At 39.7% G+C, this 20,015-nt stretch overlaps 1 protein-coding gene across 1 annotated transcript in view; it reads right to left on the bottom strand.

Annotated features, from left to right (window-relative positions):
- FAM135B (family with sequence similarity 135 member B) overlaps positions 1-20,015 on the bottom strand; it is a 155,879-nt gene that overhangs the window by 103,051 nt on the left and 32,813 nt on the right. Inside the window, exon 2 of the mRNA XM_086609581.1 lies at positions 18,174-18,253. Coding sequence (XP_086465707.1) covers positions 18,174-18,253 — 80 coding nt within the window. The remainder of the gene's footprint in view (positions 1-18,173; positions 18,254-20,015) is intronic.

Raw genomic sequence — 20,015 nt, forward strand, 5'->3', positions numbered from 1 at the left:
TAAGATTGTGTGAGAAACTCCCCTTCCTCCTCCTAAGTTTGTGAGTTGATGTCCTAAGCCAAGACCAGCAGACAGGGATGCAAGAGACTCTTCAGCCCTATCAGGGGTACAGTAGAAACTGTAGACATATATGCAAAACTCAAATCCAAAGCAAAGTGATATTCACTTCTGTAAACAGTTTCTAGGTGCAGTGTAAGATGAGAGATGGCAGATGGATAGACATAAACAGACAAACCCAGGAAATTATGAGATGACATTAGTCACCATGACTGGAAGTACTCTCAGCACAACAGTAGGCTGGACTTGCGTGAAGCCTTCTCCTTCACCAAAGCATCATTACTGTTGGAAAACCTCATACTATTCAATGGAAAGAGAGGAGGTTCAAGAAGACTTGTATTAAAAAACCTCACTCAGTACTTTCCATTATATCCATTTTCCATGGATAAAACTTGACCTCCAGTTACACTGTTTTCCAGCTCCTGGGATGGCTTGCAGACAAAACACAAAATTTTTGGCCTACAAATGTGTAAAGCTTTGTGTGTGGCTTTTTGAGTGAAAATTAGGGGAAAAAACTTGGCATGATACCAACAACTGCACAACAGAGCATGATGCAAATACAGCTGAGACAACAGCCATCAAACTTCTATTAGAGCAAAAGGCAGGATGAATAATGTACAATGTGCAATGAAGAAACGTTCAACACAAGTACACTGCTCTCAGGAGGTAAGTTTATTTAGAGAAGATGTTGTACGAGGTCACAGAATGTACCAGGTCAAAGCTAGACTAAAGATCTTCAATATGTTTTTGTGCTTCACACTACAGGCTTTTGTTTAACTCACAAGAACTTGGCCTTAAAGCTGAGTTAACTCACAGTAATAGGGCATGCTGAGATGTGCAGATGGAAAGTGCCACGCAGAAGTGGAAAGACCTAGTAGCTCTTAATGAGTAAAGACCAAAAATCATTAATCAATGTATATCTGAGCTGTTTAAAATGAAATAATTCTTTTTCCTGACATTTTTAATTGTTTTGTTCTGTTGCTTGTGAAGACATAAATATGCATCTTCCTTCATATATATGACAGGAATTAAGCTTAAATTTCCCAAAAAGTGAAAGAACGTTGCCCAGCAAACAGGAAGATGTCACCTGTCTAAGAGCAGCCCTAAGGTGAAGAAGGTGTTAAAGAGAAAATTTCCACTGAGGTAGCATCAGGCTGCATATATTATGCTACACAGTTACTGTGCAGAAGGGATGTAACTAAGCTGATGGGAGAAGTGATTTTTGCTGTTTGAGGCTTAAATCTCCTTCCCTCTGGATAGCCCTTAACTGCACAGTCATCTCAGATGGTCTTTCATATTCACAACAAATTGTGCATCCACAGTGTCCCTTCAGCTCCAAGCTTTGATGGGCACAGAGGGTCATGGAGCAAGTAAAGTAGTTCAGTCTCTTGCGATGAGGTGGCAGGCCGAGCTCCAAGGAAGCTCTGCATTCAACTTCATGCTCAACATGTGATTCACCTCCTGGCCCTAGATCCAGAGACGTCCATCATGCACAATGAGGCACCAGACGCTCTGAGAGGAATCTCTGATGTTGAAGTTCAGGTGAATTGACATGAGTTTTGATGAGCATTTAGAAGAAGCAGTTTTATATTTTCCTTTGCACATAATAAAAGAACGGATCCTAGACACCCATCCACTCCCTTACTATGCCACCTACACTGGAGTGCTTAGGGCGAACACCTTCCACTGAATTAACCTGTTTCTCACTGCGAAGGACTATGGGTCTGATGACACTACAGAGCCACTAGCTGTATTCAGATTGTGAAAAGCAGAAGCTGGTCCACTGGTGCAGATTTTCCAAATGCATAGTAGTTATTTTTGGCAGGTTGATATGTAGAGGTGGGAGAGAAATATTTTCACAAGCAGAATTATTCTCCTAATTTTGTATGTGGTACAGCAGCTATCATGAGGTTACAGCATATTTCCATTTAGGACATAAGCCATATTCAAAAACCTCCCACCTAGAAGAAAAGTCAGTGGTTTTAATTACATTAACAGACTCTCGGATTACTGTCATTATAGCAACTAATTACAGAGAGTGCGGTAGAAATAGTAGGTCAGACATTTCCCTCTTTGGATCCACTGTATTACTCTCTAAAATGTGAACGGACCATAAAAAGTTTCAAGACCATAAATAATTCTCTGCTCTCCTACACTGTTACATATCCAAGAATATCAAAGCTCTTTATATTAAGTAATTAAGTTTCACAATGCCCTTATGCTACAGATACAATTAACCCCATTACACATATGGGGAATCTAAAACAGAGGGAGGCTGATTGCTCTAGATCAGAGCCGGGAAAAAGAGCCCAGCAATCACAGGAATTAAGGACTAGTAAATCCCCCTGGGTCCTCAAATCCTCCAGCTATCATATGCCACACAGGCACATTTATAACTTCAACAGAGCTCAGCGCTACAAACACTGAGAGGTTTTTATTTCTGTTAAGCTCTGTCATGAGTTTTTGTTTCTGGTATTCACTGGTTTGAGGGAGTACACTGGACATGAGGTATTGGACATACACATTGGTTACTACTCATATATGCCAGAGTTTTGGTTTTGTGTTCTTTATTTATTTATAATATATTATATATATTATATTATTATTATATTTATAATATTTCTGTATATTATTATTCACTTGTTTAACCAAGTGAAGCATCAGTAACACAAGGATCTTCTCTACACTATACTTTCAATTGAGTTTCTTTTGTAAAAGCAACAAATGCTGAAATAGGTTTATTTGAACTAAATATGAGTAACAAAATTCCATGACTGTTTCTTCTAACATAATGAGAAAGCTTTATTCTTACTCTTAAGGGATACTGTGTTTATTACCTAGATTTTTTTTTCTAATTTGCTTTTGTTGTGTTTTTTTTCCTTTGTTTAAATATCAGCTTTTGATACTAACATCTGATGCCTATTATGTAATATGCAATGTAATTTATTTGAGAAGAAAAAAAAGAAGGTAGAGTACCATCCCTCAGTTATATGCTTGTTTTTTTCATAATACATTTTCTTTTGCTCCTCAAACATCATTCACAGCATTTATAAAACACTCTTGTGAAATAGGTCTCTCAAAGTTACAGTCTGCAATACTAGAGTAAAAAATTATGGTCCATAGTGGCTGGAGACTGACTTTATCACTTTCTACTCTGACACAGAAGGATGTACTGAGTTGACTACTCTACTGATCTAACCACTACATGCAGTCCTTGGAGGCACATTTAAATGGATACAGTGGAATTTCAGGGAGTTTATGATCTTATCAGTGGAGGGTGTTGTGGTAGCAAGTTTTTAATACTCATTACGACTTCCCCCACACTTTTACAAGGGGAAGATTAAGTTACATAGCATCTGAAGTAGAAGGTGAGCTTCTGTCAGAAGCTTTTTTTTGTCTATAAAAGCCAAGCCTGTCATTTTGAACTTTCTTAGTTTCTATGAATACATGGTATTGCATCATACATTTTTATGCCACGAGCTATGTAATTTAAAATCAAGGTGAAATCAGGAGTTTTCCTAACATTCATCCCTAATCTATCAAACCTTTAAGCAAGTGCTTATCTAATAAATGAGCAGAATCTATTTAAGCCAACAGGATTGTTTTCAAGCTTCAAGTCATAAACCAGCATTTTACTGTACAGAATTTTACAGCAGCCACCAGAGAAAGTGTCTGCTTCTGACAGATCAGGCCGTATTCAGAGGCTCCATGTAGTGTGGAGGAAGTTGTTTATTCATGGAAGATGAAAGAGGACTCAAATTTACATGACCCTATATATAGAAAAAAAGAAAACACAAAACAAAGTGTATTTTTTTTTTCCCATAGAGCTTGCACATGTTTGAGCCATTTGTTTTTTTATCCTGCTTTGGGTGCTTCCTAATCATTCATGCAGGTGCAAAGACAATGTAAGTAGTTCCCTGTTCAGGATACATATGGCTTTTAATCTTTGGCAAAGGCATGAAAGTTTTGCATTAAATCTAAGACAAAAAAGGTATTTAAGTAAATGTATAAACATACACGTAAACATATACATAAGATACATAAGATTCCTTCTGCATGCAGAAATCAGTAGGAAAGGAAGTGCTGAGTTCCAGTGTTACTTGCAGGCTGTGTCACACCAGCAAGGACTGCAAATCTAAAGAAGGAAGAAGGTTTGAATCATTCTCTTATTCTTCAGTATGTTGTTCGAGCCTGAGGGCTCATTCTCCTCAGGCCTCTGTCTTCTTCCCTAGCTTGCTGTAGTTCCCTTGACTTCCTAATGACTCCCTCTCAAGTTCTTTATTGGAGAGAGAGCAAGATCAGGCCTTGGAGGCAGCAAACAGTTCAAGGCTGCCATTCACTCTCTATGCAAACGGATGCTGGCAAACAAAGTCTAAAGCAAAACTGGGGTTTCACTGGGAAGTATGGTTCAATGCCAGGACTGATCAGTGCATCATCAGCATTGCTGTAGTAGGTTGCTAGGCACTGCTGGACAGGCTGCCTACAGCATGTCTCAAAGGTCTCACTACAGATGGGAGATTGAAAGATATGAGAGCGTCTACACAATAAGGACTTCCTTTAAGGGCAGTACATACATCATCGGTGAGAAAGAGATTTGACTCGATCCATGGTTTTATACCATCACACACATCCCATCTGTGCAACTTAAATATCAAAATGAAATGCAAGCACTTAAAGGGCAATCTCAGTCCAGCAAAAGTGCTTATGTCTAAATGGACCAATTTATTTACTCATTTCTTCTCACGCTTAACAGGTGTATAAGGCAACCATAAAGAGAAAATGGAAATTGCTGCATTCAAACCCATATTCTTTGTTCATACTGGTCATGACAATTCATGCTTTAAATGATAGAATCATAGGATGGTTTGGGTTGGAAGGGACTTTTGAAGTTCACCTAGTTCCAAACCTCCTGCCGTGGGCAAAGATATCTTTCACTAGAATATGTTGCTCGAAGCCCTATCCAACAGATTGTATCTGATTTTTTTTTTAGCTTCTTTCAGCAATAAGGAGAACACAAAGAAGATGAAGACTAAACAAAATTATAAGAGATGGAGACACCGAATCTCTTTGATTACAGCTGCTAGAAAGGCAATGGGTGTTCCACTTATTTCTACTATAAAAATTTGTTCATAGAAAGCCGGCCAATCCTTTCTCTCAAGTGGAAATTGAAAAAACCCCAACAAACCAAACCCAAAACAATGCCCAGAAAAAGCCCCCTCTCTCTTAAAAGCTATGCCACAGTTCAAACACCAGAGCTGTGCTTTGTGCGCAGAGCACTAGGTAAAGTTCTATGACTTAGGTTCAGAGGGTATCCAGACTAGCTATAAAAATGGTCCTTTTTGGACATAAAAGAATCCATGAACAAATCCCCCATAACTTTTCTCTCTCATTATGACATCATTATCCTACCTGGGACATAGCTTCCCTACTGATGAAAGATTTTGGGTCACCTACTAGGAGTATATCTAACTATTGGATTCCGGTTGTTTATCCTACACATTTGGAAAGTTATTAAGTTATATATATATTTGCATCTTTGAAGCAGTACCATCATTTTACAGATAAGACGGACACAAGGACACACAGTTTGTCCTGCTACGTTCCCTGCTTTAATCTTTAGGTCACAAGGTTTTTCAGAGCAGTCTCTGTCAGTGTTATCAAAGGGAAATTAAACCAAACAGCATTCCTTGACTGGAATAGTAAATTAAGCAAATACTTATGAAAGGCCCATGTGTACACTTGAATACACAGAAAATTCTCTCATTTTTCTAATTTATGGTCACATCTAATAGCTAATGTTAAGCTTCAGAACTACTGACCACAGAGTAATGGCCTAGAGAACTGTTCATAACACAGAATGCTTTGGTAAACCTCAAATTCGATTCCTCGTTTGTCAAAATTCAAGCCTGGCTTCTATTCTTTATCCATCTATGAAATTGTGATGAAAATGTAATCATAGTTTTAGTCTTACAAAACAAAAATAAACAAACTACACCACTTCCATAGTTTCATTTTCAATTAATAAATCACATGCCATTCTGGAAGGAAAAAGTGAATTTACTTTTTACATCATATAGCTTTTTTTTCTGTTAGTGGCAGAATGAAACTCCAAAGAAAAGAATAGGAAAGTTGTTCTCACACTGGAGTCTTCTCCTTGCTCTTATTTTTTAACCCTGAGAAACCATTTGGAAGCATTATGCAAAATCCTGAATCAAACTATCATCTTTGGTTATTTGCTGGGAAATACAAGGGTACCATTTGTTGACTGTGTCACCTTTCCTACTTTTCATTATTACTTGTCTAATTTGCATGCATACATGAAGGCACAAACTGCAATCACAGACTTTTTGTGCCAGTTCTTTTACAAACACAATGGAAATGTAGGTCTCTGCAGAAGTTTCTGCAACTTCCTTTATAGTAAACAGACGAAAATAGGTGTGATGCAATTAATCTTAAAATAGATATGTTAAATTACTCCCTCAAATTACCTGTTTCTCCCCTCTGACTATGAAGGGAGAGCGGTTGATTAGCTTATGTAGAGACACTCGCAGCATAGATATCAGCAGTTAGAGATGATTTTTACCCTTAGTCACAGGTTACCCAGTCTTCTTCCATCTCACAGCCGTAACTCAGGTTACAGATGACTTATTGCCTGCCCTTAGAACAGAGCCTAACACATCATTACAAGATAACTATTCTCTGCTAATATAGAAAACTTGACTAAATAAGGTTTGTTAGAAAGCTTATATATAAATGATGTAAGATATCCTCCACAGGGAAGAAACACTATTACCTGTAACTGTTAAGAGTATATACATATGTTTTAACTAATGAATATCTACTTCTTACATAGCAACTGTCATCTATAGATCTCAGAATATTTACATCCTAATTTTTGATGATATACTACATTCCACAGTTGCTAGGAACTCCTGACAACTTACACTCTCAAGAAGCGATCACTCCCTGCGGCATGTCTCTAATGATTTGTCAAGCAGAGCACTGAGACATAACCCACTATCTGTACTTTGAAAGAAAGTTTTAGAAATACCAAAATACAGTTGCACCTTCCTGAAATTGTAGTATTTTAGTTCCTATTAATTTAGATCCGAAAGTCTTTCAGCTCAGATGACTGGTGAGGCTTCATATTTATCTGCGTGGATGGATAGCAAAATCTTCAACCCAGAATTACCTACTAAATCTGAAGATAAAATTTATGAAGAAGCTGAGGTGACCAAGAATGTAATCATGCTGAACAAGGTCCTTACTGGAGAACTCCTCTAACACATGGCTACAAACATTCAGTCATGCTGCATGCTCCTTCACATAATCCCTCACTCCCTTCTACATTTTGGATGCAGAGAAGATCCTCCCTTATTTGGTGATTCATAGCCTTCAACAAAAGTTTCTACGCCCATTATTTTAGGAGTTGCACTATCTAAAAACTATAGAAATTTTTTTTAGAAAAACAAAAAGACAGCATCAGAAAACAGGAGATGACATCAAGCTGGGTGGGAGTGTTGATCTGCTTGAGGGTAGGAAGGCTCTACAGAGGGATCTGGATAGGCTGGAGTGATTGGTCAAGGCCAATTGTATGAGATTCAACAAGACTAAGTGTCAGGCCCTCCACTTGAGTCACAGCAACCCCATGCAACGCTATGGGCTTGGGGAGGAGTGGCTGGAAAGCTGCCTGAGGGAAACAGACCTGGGGGTGTTGGTCAACAGCTGGCTGAATATGAGCCAGCAGGGTGCTCAGGTGGCCAAGAAGGCCAATGGCATCCTAGTTTGTATCAAAAATAGTATGGCCAGCAGGACTAGGGAAGTGATTGTCCCCTTGTATTCGGCACTCGTGAGGCTGCACCTTGAATACTGTTCAGTTTTGGGCCCCTCAGTACAAGAAAGACATTGAGGTGATGGAATGTGCCCGAAGAAGGGCAGTGAAGCTGGTGAAGGGTCTAGAACACAAGTCCTCTGAGAGAACCGAGGTTGTTTAGTCTGGAGAAAAGGAGTCTGAGGGGAGACCTTATTGCTCTCTAAAACTACTTGAAAAGAGGTTGTAGCGAAGTGAGGGTTGGTCTCTTCTCCCAAGTAACAAGTGATAGGATGAGAAGAAATGGCCTCAAGTTGTGTCAGGGGAGGTTTAGATTGGATATTAGGAAAAATTTCTTCAGCAAAAGCGTTGTCAAGTATTGGAACAGGCTGCCCAGGGAAGTGGTTGAGTCACCATCTCTGGAGATATTTAAAAGACGTGTTGATGTGGTTATTAGGGACACAGTTTAGTGGTAGTCTTGACAGTGTTAGATTTATGGTAGGACTTGATAATCTTAAAGGTCTTTTCCAACCTAAATGATTCTGATTCTATGAAAACACTCAGTTGTGATATTTGCCTGTTTCTTAGCTAACATAAATCCAGCACAGTAGCATTTTCTGCAGAACTTTCTAGTATGTTTACGGACTGTTATTCAGTATGCTGTGTTCTCTCAAATATATCTTACCTAGAGGGAATACTATGTTATTACAGCTGTCAGTTACACATGATACTGCTCCAAGTTCACACTGAACTCAAGAGATGTGGGACAAACTATCAGTTTTATGTGTTTTGTCTGCAGAAAGACAATATACCTGTTATTCAGTCTTAGCACTAACTCTGCCGTACCATCCTTTCAGGGACTTGGAGCTCACAGGAATTTATCGCTAAACTACTAAAGGAAACCAATTCTGATTTTGGCTCTCATGACAGACTTGAAGGAGATTTGCTGTTAAAACAGGATTGTGTCCTGCATAGAATTCTGGGTACATTTTGTGTTTTTATTTTCTCCTGTGATCTATGTAAAATTGTTATATGCAGGTTTGTAACAGCCAATTGTCAAGATTTTCATAATTTGTTGCAAGCTACCTATTTTTTAATGAAACTTCACCTTTTTTGGCACTCAGTGAACAGGATATATTAGATCTTGTTGCAGGTTTTAAGCTGTGATAGGTTATTTAGTTAGCCCATTTTGACATCCTAGTTTCAAAAGCACCTTTCTACTGAAACTTTAGCATTTCAGGTTGAAGGAGGGGGAAAAAAAAAAAGAAAAAAGAAAAAAGGACTGAAGCAATACAAGTAACTTCTGAAAATTTAAGCTCTAAAGGCAACAAACCAGGGTTGAACCTGCCACATTTGCCACATTTATCTGCATGTACTGCGTTGCGTATCTGCTTTTTGGAAGACTTGAAAACTCAATTGTTGAAGCTTGAAAACAACCCTCTTGAGCAGAGGAATACTTGTGCAGACCCTCCATTTTTATAATCGAGCTAAAATAAGCCTACTTTGAAACTGCAAAGACAACAGTTTTCAGGCACAAACTCCTTCAATGCATCATCATTTTCCTATTTAAATGTTTGAAGAGACTTGGTTTAATTTTGAGATATTATATTTAGCATCTTTATGTTTGGAATAAATGCAGATATTATATTTAGGATAAATAATTTCTAAAGGGACACCATTATTTTAAATTCCTTGAGCAAAAAGTTCAAAATATTTTCTCCCTGAGTGTGACTTTTAATTAAAGCTGCACATTTCCGAGATGAACCCTTTATCTTAACTTTGTCTTTTGACATTTTGAATTAGCCTCATGGAAAGAATTACATAAAACTACCCCTCTACCCATACATAGATTCAGTGACGATAAAAGGCAAAATGTCCTATTAATTTCCTTGTATGAAAGATCCCAACATAAATACAGTCTCTTATCGCTGTATTGCTCTATAAACCAAGGTTCATTTCTCAGACATGCTGAAATGTGAGGTGATATAATAGCTGACCCACTTAGGATCAGCAGAAAGTCTCATCTTTGCTTTCTTAAATACTGTTTGTTAAAACAAACAGAATTTATGCTTTTTATAATGTTTATTTATGCTTCTAAAATAATTTCCAGTTCCCTAAGAGCCTTGTTCAGTTACAGAATTCAAGCCTGAACAGGGTTCTATGCTTCGGAAACTTAAGGTGAACAAATATTCGTTTGTTGTGTCACCTAACTGTGCAGATGACACACCACATATTTATTCCAAAAATTAATGCAGATGAAAAAAATCCCTTAGTAAAGTACGGGACATCACTATAGGACACCACATAATTTTTCATCAGTGCAGATCAGGAGGAAACAGTGGTTTGGATGCAATTTATCTACTGAATTAGTGTAAATGACTATTCAATATTTAGAGCAGTGGTGGATTTTAAAGGCCCTTCAAGATTGAACCTTACGTTAGATCGAAGGCAGAATAAGGATCACTGTGTGGGAAAATCAGAGACATGCAAGTAAACCTGGAAGAGAAGAGCTCTGTGAAGGTCCAATCCACACCAGAGTGGTAGGTCTGAAAAAGCTATTTGGCCTTTTTAACCTCAGAGCTGAAGTTCCTTCGTGGTCTCAAGAAGCAGAAATACTCTATTGGCTCTCTGCATCTGAACAACTGGATTCTGTTTCTGACAGACCTTCAGGTGGCTGCTGGTGATGAAGTTTTGTATTTAAAACTCACTGCCTTGAGGAAGAGACTTGTAGCATGTGTTGATGCCTACAGGCCCTTTGTAGTTCTGGCTTTCTCCGCTGACCAGATGGGATTCTGGCTGGGATTCTGTTCAGCATCTCCGAGACTGTAGCTCACACCACTGTCGTCTGCATGATCTGCCCTAGCTTCTGGAGTGAGGAAGAGAGGGTGTTCTGCATAGTTCAGCGTCTGCAATGGAAAATCTCCCAGCTGTGAATACGTCTTTTCAGCTTCCATCCTTTGAGCCATTTATGAAAGGCATTGACCAGAAGATGATTGAGACATGCACACAGAAGTAGCACGTCAGTCAGAGATAGCTTTGGCTTACTCCTTTTCACCTTTTTTCTCTGTTCCTTTCTTCTTTCCTCTTGGAATATCATGGAACTAGTTGTGTTTAGATTGTGGATTAACAATTCTGAAAATGTCTGACCATCTCTTATGATCTCACAGCTCATGAGGTTTTCTAAGACAACTCATCCCCAGGATGAATTCTCTCACAGTAAGGTCCCCTCTAGATATAATTTGTATTTGTCAGGTATGCTTTATTTTATAAATAAAATACATTATTTATTTTCAGATTACTTCAATAAAATTTGAAAACGAAACCATGTGTTTGCTAAAGCATGATTCTCTCCCCCCTTTTCTCATGCTTCAGAAGCAGTAAGCTTATCTTCACTTAATGGACGCAGAAATTACCTTTCAAAAAGTTACTGAAAATAATGACTGCAATTTCATACTGTTCCACGAGTCATGGTACTGTTTCTTCTTACTCTAATGAGCAACTAAGCGCAAATGCTTGTTTTGACTGCATTAAGAAGCCATTTACAAGAAAAGGTTTTTCTTTGATAATCAAAGCAGAATTCTTTCACCAGGAACTTCTTTGAGATATCCAAATACTAATAAAAAGATTAGAATCATTAATAGTTTATTAAAAAAAGGCACAAACAGTTTGTTAAGAAGCATATCAGAAACATAAACAACCCATCAAATTAGGTCTTACGTGCAAGGTAGTCACAAATTAACATTTAATTTATAGGAAAAGGCATTCAGTGTGGGTGATCATGAAGTCAGGTAGCACAATGCAGACACGGGTTACAGTAAATTTCTTCATTTTCTGATACTTACTACTTTCCATTTTGCACATCAGCATTTAAATCCTGCTAATTTTTTCTTGTCACCTAATGTCAGATATGCCGTTTAGTGCGAAAGCATCAAACTGTGCGCACATGAAACATCTCTACGTCACGAATCAAAAGAGTTAATATAGAGTGGCAGTCACAGCTACTTTTCTTGACTTGTGTGGAACACATATTGCATCTTATCTCCCTTGCCTTATACGAGATAGATGAAGAAAGAACGACATTCCTTGACTGCCTTTGGCTTTCTATACTCTTAGACGACAACCCAATTTAACTGACTAAAATTAGGTGGAATACTGCTGCAACGAAATAAAGATTAACCTGGCAGGTAATGATTTTTCTTAAATACTTCATATTACTTGCAGTTAGATTTTCAGGCCAAGTTTTAAAAAATATTTGTCTATTTGAAAAGTTTCGAAAGTTGGTAATGTAGTACTTCCGGATGGAAGAAACAAAGGAAATCTGGACACAAATCAAAGTCCTAAGTAATTTCTTTACTTATATGCCATGTAAAATGATCTTTTTTCTTAATATTTGCCCACCAAAAAAATTTCCTTGGCCTGTAAGGTAAACAACTAGGCAAGCTGATAGACAAGCAGCTGTCCATGGTTGCAGTACATGAGAATGAGGCATTGTGGGTCTAAACCCAGAATTTATAAAAAAAACCTGACTGCAACTTTCGCTAATAAAGAATAATACTCTCTCAAAACACTAATGCATCCAGGTGGTGTGTAGCCTACCATAAAACACTACAGAGGAAATTAAAATGTATACTTTTCCTGAGATTTGGCTTATCTGGTATTTTCAACGATGTAATTCACCCTCATATTCTTCGTAGGCAATAATGCTGCTAAGATTTACTCCATGCATATCATCTTCCTTACATAACCTTGACCTATACTGTTCTCCTGGTCTCCACCGTTCTTCGCTCTCTCAAGTGGTGCAGGAAATCAAGATAAAACAACTAGTCCTAACTGTTTCTGACCGGTGTTATTTGTCCCAGTGTTTGGATCAATGATCTTGTGTGCTTATGGGTAAACCTCAAAATAAAAATGTTTTAAAGATATGTTTTTAAGATAAGCTCCTGTAGTCTTTCATCTTGTATCTATTGCCTGCAAATCACTGAATAACTGCATATTCATATATTCTATGAATCTTTGTCCCAAAATTTATATGGTAACCTAAAAACTTACAGAAGATACTTAGTGGATCATAAAGCAACTCAGTCAAGGAGCTAATTATACAAATGGGCTACTGTGAGATGGCACATTCACTTTACCTTATTCCCCATTCCTTTACCTTATCATGCAGATTCCACTCACTGTATACTGCAGGTAGACACCACCACACAGCGACTTTAGCAAGCCACGCTGCTGAAGAGCACTGGAGGCAAAAGTCCCATAAATCCGCTTAGAAAGGCATTTCTAGAGTTTAGCTTTAAGAGATATCTGTATTAGCTCAGCCCTGCAGAACTGATGCTGAGGCCAATGAAGTATGTGCTGCTATGAGCTGCACAAGAACAAGCAGAGATCATAATTTGGTCTTTATAAGCCAAAAGCAGGCTTCACCAGTCATGATATCTATTCAAAGACAGGAAGCTAAATTTCACGGTGCTTGAAAACCTGCGTGAGAGCAACTGAAGACTGTGCACAACAAACCTAGTTTTGTCTCTCCTTTTCATTTGAAAAAGTCACCAGCCACCAGTATTCTCTTGTCTTTAAGAAAACACACCTTGCTAAAAATGCTTCAAAGTATGAATGAAATTTATGTATTTTTATGAATACATATATATGTGAGTGTGCATATGTATATATGCTACGTGGCATATTTATGTTCATACAGCCTGACTCCATACAAGCTAATGTGCAGCCTTCATGACCTAAGTGATCAAACCACAGGGGTTACTGGCTTCCAGCACATCTCCCCTTTGCTTCGACTGCTACACATAGCCCCTTCTCTTCCCACAATGTAGAAGGGATGCAACCAACCATGTAGTAGGTTGTCAGGGCTTCCTGTACAACCTGTTGGTCCGATGCCATGGAGGGAGTTCTTGCTGTTCAGACTTGGCTGGCAACCACCAAGGGAATGCCTGAGATACAGGCTTCAGCTTCCCCTCTACTGAATTCTTGAAAAGTACTTTTTTTTTTGGCTTCTGTTGCTGAAAATATCTCGTGGGAAGCAAACATGGCTAATGCTGTCAGTTCCCGTGGTTTTATTGTAAATCCTGCAATATTTAAAAAAAAAATAAAAGGCCACATGCACTGGAAGATAAATATTACCTCTTTTTATGTAACTATTTACATATTTTATATATTTTATTATTGTATATATTCAAAGATTTTATTTTATAAATTTTCATAATTCTTTTCCATATATATGCTTCGTTTTCATAGAATCTACAAACATGATAAAGAGAAGATTAAAAATATTTCCTTTAGATCAAACTCATGAATCCCACCTATTTTGTATTCATTCTTGTTGGAGAGGTAGGATTTTATTCACTATATTATAACACACTTGTTTTGTTGTCATACTACTTTAATAGGCGTGTCCTATTAAAACATGCACAGGAATTTAATTAGCTCTGTCCCAGCTATCCCCGTCCAGAGAGAGATCAATGGCACAAGAACAAAAAGAACATTATAGCCTGTTTGCCTTTAAGTTCAGTCCCATTAAACGATGCTCTCTTGCAGGCCTATGAAATCAATTAGGAAGTACTTACAAAGATAGCCAAGGAAAAACTGTTTAAAGTCTTAACAGCTTAAATACCCAGTGTCTTGATGTTAGCCCTATAAAGCTATTAGACTCCAGTCTGGATTGCATTAGCACTAAGAAAGCCAGCTGCTAATCCACGAACCACACTGCCTGCCTCGTTTCTCTCCTGCCCTTGCTTTTACATGAATTGTTTCTAGCAGAGGTGAAAGAAGATGGGACACTGAGGATGTATCAGGAGAAAGAAAATACTAACCTGAATAAAATGTAAACATAGAAAATAGTTCAGTTTCTTCCTTAAATAATATAGTCATCCTTAGTCCAATATAAAGTAGGAGTCGTTTGGGTTTGTTATTGTTTGCTGTTGAGGGGGTTTTCACCCTAGAAAAAAAAAATCTAGCTATCTTGATACTGAGAGTATTTTGTTAGTTCAGGACTGCTTAAGACAGAAACTACTGTAATTTGAGGACATTCCAGAAAGCAAAGGAACTCCAAAGGATTCTGGATATGCCAAGGGTGAATTATACTGGAATGTGATGAAAAATAATTTTCTTCCTTCCTTGGGTATTTTTCACACTAAAAGGTTTTCCAAACCTGGACTACGTTCACTTATTTATTTTCCAGAGAAGTTTCTTATTCAGATTTTGAGGTTGGAATTTTTTTTTTTCAGGTGATTTCTTCATAGTTTTGTATAACTCTCTGTATATTATACAAATACAATTTACTTAAAGATTTTGGTTTTTAGTGTATCTTAGTTAATTGAATCAGACTTCCAAATATAAAAATACATTTTTACTTAAAGAAAACAGAACTGTTAGTCCACAAAACAGTGTTATGCTGGAAAGTTTTCAAATGTAAAAAGTAAAAATAAGAAACCAAAATGTGATATTCAAGCTCAGGAACTCATTAATCCTGCACTCACATTTTTTCTTCCTCTATGCAGGATATTGAGTCAAAAGGACTCTGTAAGTTATTCCCTAAAAGCTATTGTGAACACTGTGTTTTAGGATTGTAGGGCAAGGTTTTGGTAGCAGGGGGGGCTTCTGTGAAAGCTAGAAGCTTTCCCTGTGTCAGATAGAGCCAAGGCCAGCCAGCTCCAAGATGGACCTGCTGCTGGCCAAGGCTGAGCCAACCAGTGACAGCGGTTGTTCTGTGAGAACACATTTAAGAAGGGGAAAAAAACCTGCACAATGACAACTGCAGCTGGAGAGAGGAATGAGAATACGTGTGACAAACAGCCCTGCAGACACCAAGGTCAGTCGCTGAGGTGACCAGCTCCGGTGCAGGCACGATCCGCAGCAGAGTGCTCTAGCGCAGTGCACAGCAGTGTTTCCCAAATCAGAGGAACCTCAAGGGGAGCCCTGAAGCCACCAGGAGCCCACAGCTCACACAACAGTGGCTGAGGAGACCTGGGTGGGGCCAGGAGAAAAAGCAATGGTGGCCAAGCCTCCTCTACACGTATAAAAGAAGCCCTTAGGTTGTGCTAACAACCAGGAACATCATGAACAGAGCGTGAAACAGGGCTTGGGGTGTCAGCAAGGGCGTGGTGTAGCAGTTCACGTGGAAGGGAGCAAAGGAAAGGTGCTGAAGCTCTGCCAGCTCCTTCAGGGAGCAATGGTATCCACCCAGTAGAAAGCCATGGCCTCTCTAAGCTCTGAATCTGTCTGTCACGACTAATGCATCTTCCCAGATAGAGCTCCAGTGGGAACATGCTACCACCCAGGTGCCAGGCTGCAGGGTGTGCCCTGCTCTTACACCACTATGGGACAGCAGCAGTGAGCACAGCTGTGGGAGGTGTGCCAAGGTAGAACTCCTCCGTTTAGTGAAAGATCTCTGGAAGGAGGTGAGTAGGTTGAGTATCTGGGAGTGTGAAAGAGAGATAGACTACTGGAATCGCATCCTACCTTCCCTGTCCAACAGGCAGACAGGACAAAAAATATGGAGGACTCCCTACCCTCTCTGCACCTGGCAGAATGTAGTGACTTAAGGGATAGCAGACAATAGCAACAGGCTCCTGCCCAGTGCAGCAAGAGTGTCTCCTCTGTGACTTCCCCATGTACCCAAGTGCCCTTGCACAATATGTGTGATGTTCTGCAAATGGAACCGAACAAGAAAGAAAATGATCGCTGAGGATTAAGTCGGCCTCGCCCTGCGTCAAAACTGCTTCCATAAAGAAAAAAGATGAGTCATTGTCATAGGAGACTCCCTTCTGAAGGGAACAGAAGGCCCAGTATGCAAACTGGACCCACTTGTAGGGAAGTCTGTTGCTTCTCTAGAGCCCAGGTTAAAGATGTGAAGAGAAAGCTTCCTACCCTGGTACGGTCTTCAGATTGTTACCCATTATTAATTTTTCATGTAGGCAGCGATGAATTTGCAACAAGAACTCCAAGGGCGGTCAAAAGGGACTTCAGGGCCTTGGGGTGACTGGTTGGTGGATCAAGAGCACAAGTAGTGTTCTCCTCTATCCTTCCAGTTGCAGGGCACAATGAGGGAAGAAACAAGAAGAGTCAAAAGATCAATACCCAGCTCTGAGCTTGGTGTCTCTGGCAGAATTTGGGTTTCTTTGCTCACAGGTCAGTCTACATGACAACAGGCCTGCTGGCGACTGATGAGGTACACCTGTCTTAAAGGAGTAAAACGATCTTTGCACAGGAATTAGCAGGGCTTATTAAAAGAGCTTTAAAATAGATTTGAAAGCAAAAGGGATAAAACCAGGTTCACTAGAGATAAGCCTGGGGGGTGGCACAAAAATGTTCGAGGGAAGGTGTGCTAACGAGGTCCTTCAAACTGCCATCTCAGTGGAGGTAGGGAACGGAGATCAATGCAGCAGCAAAAACACTAGGGTTATTGACGTGTTAGAAACCATGGAAGCACCTGAGAACAGTCATGTAGGAATTAGGGCTTCTCCCAAAAAAGGTTGCAGGATCAATAGCCCAGATGAAGTGCATTTACACCGATGCATACAGCACGGGCAACAAACAGGAGGAGCTGAAAGCCACTGTGCAGCAGGAAAACTATGATACAGTTCCCATCATAGAAACATGGTGAGAAGACTTACACAACTGGAGTGCTGCAATGGATGGCTATAAACCGTACCGAAGGGATAGGCAAGGAAGGAGAGGCAGTGGGGTAGCTCTGTATGTTGGGGAGTATTTTGACTGTCGAGAGCTTGATGATGGTGATGAAAGGGTTGAGTGTTTATGGGTAAGAATCAGGGGGAAGGCTAACAAGGCAGATATCATGGTGGGAGTCTGTTATAGACCACCCAACCAGGATGAAGAGGCAGACAAAATATTCTATAAGCAACTGGGAGAAGTGTCACAATCTCTTGCCCTTGTTCCCGTGGGGGACTTCAACTTACCAGGTGTCTGCTGAAAATATAATACAGCAGAGAGGAAACAGTCTGGAAAGGTCCTGGAGTGTGTGGAAGATAATTTTCTGACACAGCTGGTGAGTGAGCCAACTAGGGAAGATGCCCCACTGGACTTGTTGTTTGTGAACAGAGAAGGACTTGTGGGTGATGTGATGTTTAGATGTCATCCTGGGCACAGTGATAAAACATGATAGAGCTTTTGATTCTTGGAGAAGTAAGGAGGTAGTTCAGCAGAACCGCTACCTTGGACTTCCAGAGGGCAGACTTTGGCCTGTTTGGGAGCCTGGTTGACAAGAGTGCCTTGGGAGGCAGTCCTAAAGGGCAAAGGAATCCAGCCATGTCATATCCCTCTGAGACTTGCTTACCTGTCTGTCCTGCAATCGTAGCAAACAGCCTGTGGGGAATCCTGGATGGAATCTTCAGGCCAGCTCTTATCTGGTAATACCTGGGGAGAAAGAATTAAAAGTTACATGCTGTTAGATAGGTGACCACTTGATTCAACCTAAAATTCTGTGAGAACACATCCTGGGCATCCACACTCAAATAGAAGTGCTCAAGAGAACAGGCATGCTCAGAAATACTGAGTCTTTTCTTCTGCTTCTAAGTTTTACCTAAAGTGGATTTATACTGATTTTAATCAAACCCCTCCTATTTTACAGCTGGCAGAGTGGACACGATGGCTTGATGTGTGACTAGTGAGGAAAGATTATGAAAAGATCTTGGCTTCTTGTAGGGAAAAGAGACTTAGAGAAATATCTATGATAAAAGGCAGTGAGGTCAAACAACGAGAGACGAAAATTTAATAAAAAACAAAGAGAGAGGAAACTTTTGTGGAAAGACAACAAATGTGTTAATCTCACATCTAGGAAAATTCAATTTATACATAGTGTTTATCATTCTGCTGTTCCATATTGAGGCTACCATAGCATGAAAATGTTAGCATTAATCATATCTAAACCAGCTGTATTCTAGTTAGTTGCTGTTCCATAGGTGATCACTTTCTTACATGAAGGAAGACAGAAAAAGAAAACATCAGCAATTTCACCAGCTTAAGTTACACATGGTGCAGGTTACTTTAGAAAGTTTGCAAATAAGAGCTCAGTCTAAACAGAAAAACACTCATCCCAGTCTTTCCTCATCGTCTCTTTCATAAACAAGGAGTAAGGCAGCATGCATTACCTAATCCACTACAGTGTAGCTCAGGATACCTCCATCTGTTTGCAGATCTCCCACTGACCTGCTGTAACACCACGTTGGTGTCAATCCCCCTTTCTCTGCATTTTCCCTCCAACTCATTTTTTGGTCTATTTGTTTATAAATTCCCCATATCTCCCAAGTTCTTGCAGAAATTTTCAGCCTGATTTGTGTCTAAGCCTCTAAAAACAAAAATAAGAGTTAAATTGTAACTGTAAAGCTCTACTCAGCACCTAAAGACATTATAGAATCATAGAATGTTTAGGGTTGGAAGGGATCTCAAAGATCATCTAGTTCCAACCCCCCTGCCATGGGCAGGGACACCCTCCACTACACCAGGTTGCCCAAAGCCTCATCCAACCTGGCCTTGAACACTGCCAGGGATGGGGCATCTACAACTTCTCTGGGCAACCTGTTCCAGTGCCTCACCACCCTCTGAGTGAAAAATTTCTTCCTTATATCTAACCTAAATCTCCCCTCTTTCAGTTTAAAGCCATTGCCCCTTGTCCTATCTCTACATGCCCTTGTAAAAAGTCCCTCTCCAGCTTTCCTGTAGGCCCCCTTTAGGTAATGGAAGGCTGCCATAAGATCACCCCGGAGCCTTCTCTTCTCCAGGCTGAACAGCCCCAACTCTCTCAGCCTGTCTTCATAGGAGAGGTGCTCCAGCCCTTGGATGATCTTCGTGGCCCTCCTCTGGACCCTGCTATTATGACACATAGCAGAAATGTTTCCTCAGAAGACTATAACCCTATGTGGAAATGAACAGTTAAAACACCTAGTTTTGTGTGAACAGCTGTATAAACAACAGCTCATACAGGTCACACTCACCAATAAAATCTTTGCTAGGGATGTAATAGGGAATAAACCAAATCCGTCTCCACTAAGTTAAAAACTGAAGAAAGGGGTTTGATGGGGAGAGAAAAAAAAAACTTCAGAGGCAACTGTGTCATGGCTCTTCACAGCTGAAAGCTCACGTTACTCTGCCTACTCCAACTGGGAGATCCTTGCCAACT

The sequence above is a fragment of the Tauraco erythrolophus genome, chromosome 3, assembly GCF_009769465.1.
Source record: "Tauraco erythrolophus isolate bTauEry1 chromosome 3, bTauEry1.pri, whole genome shotgun sequence".
Taxonomy (NCBI): Eukaryota; Metazoa; Chordata; class Aves; order Musophagiformes; family Musophagidae; genus Tauraco; species Tauraco erythrolophus.